Genomic DNA, 12,535 nt, shown 5'->3' with positions numbered 1-12,535 from the left:
TTTTATGGCTATTAAATATACATAGTACTTAATAATAATTTTATTCAACTGAATTCACAAAATATTCATCCAACCCATCAAGTAAATTTTTCGTTACCCTTTGTTCAGAAGTCAATAGGAATTATTGTTTTTACTATGAAGAAACTGAAATCGAGTACAGAATTGGTTCGGTGATTATTCCGCAAAAAGTAATCTCGCGCAAGTCACTAAAATCTCGATCACGGAACATTTGGCACCCAAAAACTCCATCAATCCAAAGGTACACACGCGAAATATTGTACTAACGGGAACTCGAGTGACAGATGTTCCATGGTTGAGATTTTAGTGACTTGCGCGAGGTCGCTTTTTGCGAAATAATCCTGTGACATTACTGACTAACTTATGTCTTCAGTGATGTTCCTGTTCACTAAAAACTAATAGTGATGTGTATTTCAGTTTATTGTTTTAGTTCAAGCGGTCAGTAATATTATACATTAACCAACAAATTTAGTGATCCGAATGCTTGCAAACAAGTTTTGACTCATATGTATGTCCATTTTTCTACCTAGATGAATATAATTTAAATTTATCTATTTAATAATTGAAAATGCATTTGAGATGATAACAATGCACTGGTTGAAACCGATCAAACAGAAAACGCCGAAGTTGGGTTGCAGCCGATCGCTTCCTTCACGTTTCCATTTTCCCTTGTGCGTCGCGTTGCGGTTTGTTGTCAGGTGTCAAAGAGTGTCAGCTGTCGTCGTTCGCCGATCATCGGTCGTTCGCGCCAGAATGACCGAGTCTGCAGAACTGTTGACCAGCGAGGAGATGTGGCTGCCGGCGATCCAATACGAATGTAAGATGCTCCAAACAGCCTCCACTCTCCGGCTCTCGTAACATAACCTCTCATCCGGCGAGCCATTCGTGAGTCACAGCTGCGGTACGATGCGATGCGATAAAGCGAGCGCACTCCCCTCGGTTTTGGCGCGTAAAATGTCAACATGGCCGCCGAACGCCGATCCTTGTACAGTTCGTTCAACTCAAACAGCCGATGCCATCTTCACGATTTTTTGCAGGTGCGATTCGAACGAGGGACTCGTAGCGTTTCCATTCACATTGAATTTCTATCGAGTAAACATTGTTTACGCACATCCGTCTCAATAAATGCACATAAATTTTCGATTTTTTTTCAGCTTCTTGGAATTGATTATGGATACATATTCCGGAAAATAGTATTTTGATTTCCATACTCGATGTATTTACATCGGCGTCATCGAAAGCAAGGAAATTTATTCTTTTGGGGACATAATGTGAAAAAAATACCACTTTGTATACTTACCCAGTGGGAATAGCGGGTATAAATTCTTCGCCGTAACCAAAATTTCGTTCTCAGTCTCAGGTAGTGAACATCGTTCACATCGCCAGTCGCTAATCATTCTTTCGATTTGAATCGATGCAGGGGTTTCAAATACTTTTATGGCAACTAAAATAGGCTCGTGCAATATATATATACATATATATTTTTAAACAAATATCGAAGACTTAATTTTAAGAACTCCATTCAAATTTATGACATAAAATCAGTCAATCCATCAAACTTTTGAATAATAATACCATTTTTTACATTACATTAAGTTGACAATTTTTTCCAAATTCAAAACCAGGACATCGTTTTCCAAAAACATTTCTAAATACTTCAATTATTTAAAACGAAGATTAAAGAATCATGGACGCACATTTATTAACAATCTTTTGCGAAGTGAAACATAGAAAAGGCTTGTAAAAAATTAATTCATTTTCTTGAATGCTCTTGTAAAATTCTACACAAGACTGGTTAAAATTATACTAACTTATTTATTAACAAACTTTTTAACTCTCAACATTCAATTTCGTTTTATCAACGGACTATATATTGTTCATCAAAGTAAAAAAAAATTGGTCATAAAAACTAAATTTGACTAATTTGCCAATATTTTTGTAGGAGACAAAATCATTTTCGCCGTAGAATTGGCAAAATCATTTGCCAATCATTTTCGCCGTAGAATGTGTATATTTTTATCCATCTGTTAGATAAAAAATTATATTACATAAAAAAGTGTACTGGTTTTATCTCACGACTTAGCAGGAATATCCAAAAAACCAGTACTGTCCTTGTAAAATCAGTACGAATGGTCACCTTACATTACATGTATGTATATAGTAAACATAAAACTTTTCAAAATCGTTACACAAAAAACAGCGACCCAGGCTAAATTTTATAACAAACTAATAACAAAAAAAAAGCATCTTGTCAATTCTCCTAGGGCCCCCTTTCGTCTTGAGCCCGTGCCTGTGTTTCTGCGTAATCTAAAATGTAATTTCGAGAAAGACTTTGTACGTAAGGTTTGGGTGGGAGAATCTGTGACGTTAAATTTAATAAAAAAACAAATGAATATTCAAATAAATTTAAGTAAAATAAAACTAATTAAATAAATTAAATAATATGTTTACTATTAGATTAGCCATGTTTAAGCGGTATTAATTACAAATACCAAGCAAAGCCGGGTAAAACCACCAATAAGTAATAAATTGAAAGATAATTTTATTTAGTGTGATCCTTGTGCCTGATGTAAACTAGCGGGTTTAACTTCAATTTTTCATTTTATTTACATATATCTCATTACAAAGTAGAAAAGCGTACCCCAAAAACTTTCTGATAGAGTTAACACAGTTTCAATAAAAATAATTTCATAGTGTACGTTTTGTAATTATATTTTTTGAATAGAACATTAATTGACATCGCATACTATACACAGAGAAATGTAATCATAATAGATGTGGCTTTAGGCGTCATACTGCTGTAAGATTGGATAACATTGCTAATTAGAAACTAATTGCGTATGGCTATTGCCATGTTTAATTAGTTTCCGCCACAGTCGTGTGTAGTCTTTAGTGTTTGATGTATGTCTTATAAACATTTGTTCGTTTTGCTCGCAAAATGGGGAAGTGCATTGTTAAAAGTTGCACAATGCACACCAAGCAAGACTGTGGCGGAAACTAATTATGAAGTATGACGGTAGCCATACCGAAATCTTACAAAACTATAACGCCTAGAGCCTTTTTTATTATTATTACATTTCTCAGGCTATACATTAAAATATAAACAGTGGCTCGTCCATATAGGCTGCGGCCTGCAGCCCTTTCAGTATAGTACATATTCATGCTATTTTCGCCATCCATATGGGCTGCAAGGCTGCAGCCCTCCCAGTATAGTACATATGCATGCTATTCACCGATATGGTCTACGAGTTATTACTAGTCACCGGAGCCTGAGGGGGCCGTGTATTGTTCAAAGGTTGTAAATGCATTGTTAAAGGTTTGCCGAACAATTGATAGCACTGTGACTATCCTACCTCTAGTTATTACTAAAGAGCGGACCCAGAGCGTGCTGTTCATTGTTCACATGTTGTAAATGCATTGTTAAAGGTTTGCCGAACCTTTTTTACAAAGCATTTACAATAATGGAATAATAGACGGCGCGCTTCCGGTCCTACCTCTAGTTATTACAGCCCGATTCAGCCGATGTAGCCCCCCCACTTTGAATTCTCACGAGCCGCCACTGAATATAAACAAAAGAAAACCTTGGTTAACATATTTTTTAAAAACGCAACCAACGTAATTGAGACTCGTAGTTTTTTACGTGAAGCTGAATATGAACAACCAAAAAAAAAAATTCGGTTAAGAAATGAAAGCAAAAATAATCCAAGCGTCCAAGAAAAAGCTTCTGCCAAGTTTCTGAGGCTAAGACAAAATTCTTCTGCATCTGCACTGCCATTTAACAACTGCAATATTTTTCGAATTTTAGAGCCCACATTGCTCATGTAATATATTCTCATATTGTGCAAACGATTTGCATTTTACGATATACATACATTTGTATATGCGCAAATTTAATTTTAAGTTGCCCGCAAAAATAATACGTATATTTTGTTGCATCATACTGCGTTGTTGGTGTTGAGGATCACATACCTACCTGAAAATGTTTAATTTTTCTTGGAAGTTGGGTTGCTCCACTCACCACATACCTCCACAACTAATTTTCAAAGGACGCATTTCTCGTAAAGGGATGATTTAATAGCCTTTCGATCCCTATACTGGCAAATTTAAATTGTAAATATATATACATACATATGTATGTACATAGATACCTGTTTACTAGTTGCGTGAATTTCAAATGTATACTTAGAATTCAGTTCAGAAGTAGCATCGTCGTGGGAGGTGATATCAATGGAAAGTCATAAAATGCGTAACCATATGTTGCTTTAGTGCCGCGAGCTCAGTATACTAATTACAATTATGAAATATGTGCTAAACGAAATATTGAGTTCTTCTGAATAATGACACGTAATGGCTGCTGTTAGGGCTTCTCTCAATTTTAAATATGTGCGTATGTATGTATGTAGTATGCACATAGAAGCCATTCTCTAAAAAGTTGTTTCCTTCTTACAATTAAAAAAAATCTTTTTCTACAACACAATTATTCCAAGTTTGTTTTTCAGCTATGCAAATCTAAAGATTTCAATATTTAGAACTACCAAATTTGGTATACTATCTCAATATCTCATGCTACACAAAACGTAAGCGGTTCTTGGAAGGGTCGTTATCAGGGATCAAAGTGACCGATTCTTAAAACGTTCAATTCGTTACATTTTTTATAACTTTCGTATCGCTAATGTTCTTTAAAAATTTTTCAATATTTTTTTGAGTTAATTTTATTATTAATGAAATATAAATATTAAAAATAAAAATAAAAAAAATTTATTATAATAATTTAATAAAAAAATTATAAATATTAAATTGGAGGAAGAAATTGATCTATTTATTGTAAATTATATTTATTTTATAAAATTATATTTTTTGTAAATTATATATTTTTTTTATTTTAGATCTCGATCACACTGCAGACGTCCAGTAAGTTTTTTCGCCATACTACATACATACATATATGCTTTAATTCCACCACGGCCGTAGCCAGGGGGGGGGGCTATATAAATTTAAAAATGATATATTATAATTATGAGAATTTTAACTTAGCGAACGAATTTTTCATTCATTTCCTAATATAGAATATTGCTCTGGTACTTTTCGAACTAGAAAAAAACCATACAAAAACGAAATAATGTTATATTTTCGGTTAATTTTATTTTATTTCAGTTTTTAAATCCAAAATAAAACTCAGCCTTCTTTCTGTTTTCAACTGTAATACATCGCATTTATAGTGGTTGTTAATTTTAGGTGCTATCGATTTCATTCATGTTCAAGAAAATTACATTTTCTTAAATATCATATTGTGAAAGCGAATTTTGCTGTTAAACCATCGGGATAATATTTTTGGTACGGCTGTAAAATAAATTGCACGACATATGTCAAAAAGACATTTAATGTCAAATTAACATCTCTAAAATAGCTCGCACGACAGATTCGGCGCAGCCCGGCAAATGGGTTGCTAGTAACAAAAATAAAATTTCACGTTTCAGTGAAATCATTACCAGTTACATTTTAACTGGGTATAGTTCAATGAAATCATATCTAATTACATTTTCACTGGCCCCTATCAGTAAAATTATAATTTTTGACAGTTGGATGATAGCGCGTCGCCCCACTCCCGTCCATTCCCGCCCCTCTCCTCATTGTCCACACATCGTAATATCCATCCAAACACATCGTAATATCTTAGCAGCTAACACTTATTTATTTAAGAGTTAGGTTAGGTTAAATTAGGGTTGGTTTTATTTATTTAAGATTAAGTTATTACTTTATTAGGGTCGGTATTTATTTTTGTCAAATTTTATTTTTATTACTGGCAACCCATTTGACGTTTGATTTGCCGGGAGGACACCGAATCTGTCGTGTGAGCTATTTTAGAGAGGGGTTCTCTTTTTATTTGCAGGGCGAAATGTTTGAGATGGTCATTCATATATATTGTCGTGATAAATACCTAAGTTCTCTGGAAATAGGGCTATTTTGACGGGCCGATATATGGTACCCTTAAACATCGAGAGAAGTGGGGACATAATAGGGGATTAGATTAAATAGACTTGTTATTTCCAAATTCCGATAGAATAAAGCATATAAAAAGTTTCATTTAAAAAAACCGCTAGGGGGAGAGGGGTACGCTTGTGTTTCAACCCCCCCCCCCCCCCACTGCTAAAAAAATTCTGGCTTCAGCCGTGGCTTCTATTTAATTTTATTGATTTAAATATAAATACTAATTAATTGTTTTATATAACCGATTAATCAATTTTCACATGGAATCACTTCTATATTTTGTATTTTTAGTTTTTCGGTATAAATTTGCTTTTATTTTTAGGATTCATGCCTGGGGTGACACACTCGAAGAAACTTTTGAGCAATGCGGCATGGCGATGTTCGGTTATATGACTGAACTACCCTACGTAGAAGTAAAACAAACATATGAAATCGAGGCTGAAGCCGACGATATGATAGGTCTTTTATACAAATTTTTAGACGAACTGCTATTCATGTTTTCGGCTGAGCCGAATTTAATTTGTAAGAAGCTCAGAATTCTTGATTTTAACACTAGTGAATTTAGAATACGGTGTAAGTGCTATGGAGAGGAATTCCAAATAGGTAAACATCCGCAAGGTACAGAGGTGAAAGCTATTACTTATTCCGCCATGCAAATTATCGAAAGAACAGAAAATAATCCCTTTGAAGTGTTTGTAATTATTGACATTTAATAAATTTTGTTTGTATTTATCGTTGTTGTTGCTCATTTATCGTACTCGTAGGTATATATTTTATATATGTACATATATCTATGTGGATCAAAGTGATGTGCAAAAATAAACTACCCCAATTTTTCGCAGCCTCCTTCCTTAACGGACATGGGGGAGAGAATTCTGAAGCTATCTAACTCCAGGTGTTAGATACCGTGAGCCGACTGATTAAATAGGGGGAAGATGTGGGAATCTTTCATTTGAAAAGAGAATCGGATACACGTCGTAATAAAGTGCGTAATATATTACCCTCGCGAGGGTGTTCTGAATTGCAAGGATTTTTTTCTTATGCAATAAGTCGAGTAACTATGGTGCAAATTTAAATTTATTGTTATACAGAGAGACTACGAGATAAACGAATAGATGTTCCGACAGACGTTCGTAAAATTATAAGATTACGTATGCTAATTTTAAGATTACTCATTATAATTAACATCTCATTACATTTAATTAAGTCAGATGCTAATGGACTTAATTAAATGTAAATTTACCTAAAAATATATTTTTTTAACAACGATGAGAGGTTTCATATAAATTTAATAAAAACTATTCATTACCACTGAAAATTTTAATAAAGTTAGGTACATATACGCTTATACAAGTAATTCGATTTCTTGAAATGTAAATAAGGTAATATTAAGATAACTAATAGCTGACTAATGAATTTTTAAAATGAAATTTTATGTGAATTTCCTTTGTGCAACATCTATACACCCGAAGATTGATGAAATTATCTTAAAACGAGAAATATTTTTATTTTGTACACTTTTAGAAAATGATCACCATGATAATTTAATTTTTTTTACTATATCTATGCACGTAGTACCAATAGATGAAGTTTTGTGATCATGCGAAAATTCGAACTCGTTTTTCTCGGTGCAACGATTTTCTTTTTGAGTATTTATTGTTTGGTAATTTACGAAATTCAATAATTTATTCTTTAATTTGACTAAATTTCCAAACAAATAAACAATATATAAGTATATCTAGTCAGCAAAGCCGTGAATAATTTGTTAGTTAAGTATAAAAATAAATTTTGTTAAATATTTAAAGTTCATATAAATTACAAATAAATTAAATCATATTTATTTTAATTTTAACATCCTGCTCACTCATTTTGCCCGGATTTATTTTGCCGGTAATCTGAAAAGTGCACATATGTATATGTACATATTTACATAAAAGCTATTTTTACCAACTATGTATTTTTGCACGAGAAATTAACAATTCAAAATTAAGAGTTAACCATGACATTGTGTTGATGTTTATTGTAAAAATTGTTGTTATCGAAGAATATTTTGTGTATAAAATATTTAGATTGATTTCTGGTTACGTGTGAGGTGCTGGCGAGCAAATCGATCAGATAAAGTAAGTATTGAACACATAGAATTTTTTTTATCAATTATTTGTGTTGTCTATTTACGTATACAAAATTAATAAACACATATATACGTACAATGCAATCGATAAATGACTAAAAACAATATACGATTAAATTTAATGAGATGCTTGTTGACTAAGCCCATTAGAGCGATCCATTTTGTTTTAAATATGCTTTCATTTGAAAGATCTTTACAATATTGATTTTTATATTTCATTTTTATACACAAATGCTTTATATGTGCATATCAAACGTTATTGCTTCGCTAGAAACACGGTAAAGGCATTCTTATTGAGAGGCTATTTTCTCAGTCCATTGGAAAGGATGAGGTTTGAATAAAAAATAATGATTATTTCTCGACTAGAATTTTTGTAAAAAAAATTGTTTACAGTTAAATTAGACGATTTCGATTTTATGAAAGTATAAATAGAAAAATTTAGTAAGCAAAATTCTCAAAATATTCGAATTTAGGTTAATTTTAATTTTCAAACGAAACGAAACAATTCTATTTTGGAACTTACCCTTTCAATTACCAGGGCTGTAGAGTCGGTTCAAAATTTACTGTTTTCGAATCGGACTTAATTTTATGATTCGACTCCGACTCCAATTTGAACGATTTTACTAAGATCGACTTTTCTTGCCAACATGAAATTGTTAGTGATAAAAATAATAGATATTTTCAAAATATAAAAAAAATAATGGAATTAAAAATTGACATTTATTGAATTATTGGTAATGAAATAGGTACAAATAAAAGGTGTATGTGTATGAATTTCGTACACAAACAAATCAATTTAATAAATAATGAGAATACGAACTAAGCATAATGCAAGATGAAAGTGACCGTTCGTAATATTGTCTATGTAAAAAATAAGCCCTTATATTTCATGGATTACGGTTTAGTGCTTTCCCAGGATCTTTTTTTTGTGTATTATTTTATCAATTTGAATGGCTTCTCTGGCCATTTTCTGTATCCGCTAGAGCGTGGTGCGAGATCGCCATGTGCGAAATTGTCACCAAACCGACCAGATTTAGGGGGAATGCTTTTCTCTATGCATAACCGGATTTATCTTTATATTAAATAAATTAAAGCTTTCAAAAATATTAAGCTTGGGTCCTCCAAACGATTATCATCATTTTTATATGAAGAAAAATAAATTTTGAGCCCCGGATCTTCAAATATCGGTAAGTAAAATTAGCTATTTGTAAATTTTTATCAACCTTTTAAGTAAATTTATTATAAAAATATTCAATAATACTGATAACACATTAATTTGTGAATTGACTGATTTTTAACATAATAGGGATTTATGTGGGAATTGTGTAAAAATACCGATACCATTTCAGTAACCGATACTAAGTTTCAGTTCGATAGGACTAACGGTGTTCAAAAAATCTCCAAAATACAAAGACAACTAACAGACAAACAAACATTAAAATCATGAAAACGTGATCAGTGATTGATTTTGAGTTCGAATCAGTCAAAATCTCGAGTTCGAATTTTCGCATGATCATAAAACTTCATCTATTGTTACTACGTACATAGATAAAGTAAAAATTGCAGTCAAAGAACGCAAGAAAGTGTAAGTAAGTATAACGCGGTGGTGTCACTTAATGGTTTCCATGGGTTTCCGAAAACTCGTTAGCAATCTAAAAATTCATATAATTTTTGTCAAAACTTATGCAAATCTTGAACTGGTAAATTTTTCAATTTTGATTAACGGTTTTCGAGATTATGTCGACGATCGCGATCATAAATAAATCACCTTATTTACCCTAATTATTACTTTAAATCACGCTAGTTATTACCTTAGAAGGTAAGAAACTAGCTAAAGTTATTGCTGTAACCTCTGCATACGCTGAAAGGGCATTTAGTTTAATTAATATTGCTTATGATTAGAGGTAGGATAGTCAAAGTGCTATCCATTGTTCGGCAAACCTTTAACAATGCATTTACAACCTTTGAACAATACACGGCCCCCTCAGGCTCCGGTGACTACTTATGATCAACGAATTTTTTTAATCGTAGATAACATCCCATTTAATGAATATTCAACTTTTTGGAAAGCCACTTTCTGAATTCGATGAAAAGCCATTTGTTGAATCGTGGTTACGTTAGGGGCATCACACTGCTGATGATACTAAAATAAGAAAAACCTACTGCCTGTGTATTTAAATAATCAAAAAGGTATGTGGAGCTTGCTTCAATAGATTTTACTCTTTAATTTTATCAATACAGAATTTATATAAGTATTTTTTTTTAATTCACTATATTGTTGTTTTTATTTTAATTTTCTATGTGTATATTAAAAGTAATTTAGATACTAACAGACGGTTACCTGACAACTCGTTCACAGATTTTCCGTAAACCGATGATGCGCTCCAGGCATTACGTATACGGCCATCTCTTTCTCACCCCGTCTGTTCACCATGATCTTGTTTACTATGCCATTACGTATGCAGCCATCTCTTTCATAAACCGTCTGTTATCGGTGAAAAAATGGTCTGTGAAAGAGATGGCTGCATACGTAATGCCTGGAGCGCATCATCGGTTTACGGAAAATCTGTGAACGAGTTGTCGTGTCACCCTAACAGACCTTCCCCCAACTAACATTCCTGCCCAAATCATTTTCCTGATGAGGGCATAAACTTCAACCTTCTCGTGATCCTCACTAAACATTGTTATTGTAAAAAATCAAATTTGAAGTACATACATTTTATGGGGTGACACCACTGCAATATAACTAGTCACCGGACCCAAAAGGTGCCGCGTATTGTTCAAAGGTTGTAAATGCATTGTTAAAGGTTTGCCGAACCTTTTTTACAAAGGATTTACAACAATGGAACAATGGTTAGCACTGTGACTATCCTACCTCTAAATATAACTAAGGGCCGGGCCGCACCGCTCAACTCGCGAACAACTTGGTTGAGGGCGACCAGACCAATGCATGCAGGTAGATGGGACATGCCGCACCCGTCAACTTGTTTGTCGCACACATTTCCATACATTTTTTCGTGTCGTGCGACTAGTCGGCCGATAAAGTTGCACGGTGCGGCCCGGCCCTAACGTGACCATTTTTTCCCCCTCAAACCGGACGTTAACCAATTTTTAGGTAATAGTTTGTGTATTCAAGAAAATGCATATTTTGTCATATTTCGCACTGCGTCTACAGACTCACTACAGATTCTTGCGGGTACATTGCCACTTGACTTGGTCGTCCAAATAAGAGCTGCTCGAGAAAAACTTCGTGGTGGGTTAGATGCTTCCGTCTCAGGCGTCCTTTTCCGTGCTCCTAATCAGTCACAGTGCGATGATCCTCGATTCTGGCAAAGTTTGAAGTCTGTTATTTTAAATTGTGCTATTTCAGCTTGGCAACTTAGATGGGATTGTTCCTCTAAAGGTAGACAAACCTATTTGTTTTTTCCGAGGGTCACTTCGCGCCTTGAGCGTGGTTGGCTGTCGCCTAGTTTTTGGACCAGTCAATTTTTAACTGGTCATGGCCACTTTAACGGCAAGCTCGCATCTATGGGCTTGGTATCTGAATCCTTTTGTCCGTGTTCTTTTCCGGAGCAGGCTGCAGATCATATTCTGTGGTCCTGTTCTGGGATGGAGGCTGAGAGGAGGGTTCTGCTGGACAGCGTTAGGGGTTCTGTCATTGGCCCCCTACATCATGGGGATCTAATAATGAGTAAAGCATCGTTTAGAGCTTTCGAAAAGTTCGCGGAATGCTTTGGGAAGCTGTGTTCCCCTGGATGCTACTACTCCACTTAATTGCAAAAGCATTTATGTGTTGATTTATTATTTTTTTTAATTATATTCTGTGAATGTGTGTGTGTGTGTGAGTGTACGTTTGCTTTTTAGGTGAGTGTATGTATTTGTGGTTTATGTGTGTGTGTATGTGTGTGTGTTTGTGTGTGTGTATGTGTGTGTGTTTGTGTGTGTGTATGTGTGTGTGTTTGTGTGTGTGTGTGTGCTTGCGTGCTTATGCACGCATAATCATGCGTACATGTATGTTTACTTGAGGTGTGCGTGCATTCGCACGGCACATCTCAGGTTTTGTTTCCTACCGCATGCGCGCTTTATGTGTTCATGCGTTGTTGTTAATTTTGTACTTGGTTATGTACAGTGTGGTTTTTTTTATTAGAGCAGTGATGTGCGGTTGTTCTTGTGCGATATTCATGAACAACCGTCTCGTTCTCCGACGAAAGGGTCTCTTGGACTGTATTCGTCGGGGGGGTGGTGGCCTCATGTTGAGGGCTTTAAGGGTCAAATTCCGTGACCTTTAAAGCGGGCTTAGAATATTTTGTCACAGTTTTATAAGGGGCATTCGAACCGGAATCAATCCGAAAACCGGAATAGCCGTTATTTTTGCCGGAATGAAAACCTGATATCTTT

The 12,535-nt window shown here is 34.3% G+C and overlaps 1 protein-coding gene across 1 annotated transcript; it reads left to right on the top strand.

Annotated features, from left to right (window-relative positions):
- The first annotated feature begins 639 nt into the window (after nucleotides 1–639).
- Archease (protein archease) lies at nucleotides 640–6,738 on the top strand. Its single transcript, XM_077437686.1, has 3 exons — nucleotides 640–835; nucleotides 4,905–4,929; nucleotides 6,329–6,738. Exons 1-3 carry the CDS (start codon nucleotides 772–774, stop codon nucleotides 6,717–6,719), a joined length of 480 nt encoding a protein of 159 aa, XP_077293812.1. The 5' UTR covers nucleotides 640–771; the 3' UTR covers nucleotides 6,720–6,738.
- The last annotated feature ends 5,797 nt before the right edge of the window (nucleotides 6,739–12,535 follow it).

The sequence above is a fragment of the Arctopsyche grandis genome, chromosome 9 (assembly GCF_051622035.1).
Source record: "Arctopsyche grandis isolate Sample6627 chromosome 9, ASM5162203v2, whole genome shotgun sequence".
NCBI lineage: Eukaryota > Metazoa > Arthropoda > Insecta > Trichoptera > Hydropsychidae > Arctopsyche > Arctopsyche grandis.
The sequence above is the reverse complement of the archived record's forward strand: the minus strand, read 5'-3'. Positions and strand labels throughout refer to the sequence as shown.

Bases quoted from the DNA above. Each gene is read 5' to 3' on its own strand.
- Archease (XM_077437686.1), top strand. From the start codon at position 772: ATGACCGAGTCTGCAGAACTGTTGACCAGCGAGGAGATGTGGCTGCCG. The intron at 836-4,904 runs GTAAGATGCTCC...TTTTTATTTTAG, and splicing joins GCCGGCGATCCAATACGAAT to ATCTCGATCACACTGCAGAC. The intron at 4,930-6,328 runs GTAAGTTTTTTC...TTTTATTTTTAG, and splicing joins GATCACACTGCAGACGTCCA to GATTCATGCCTGGGGTGACA.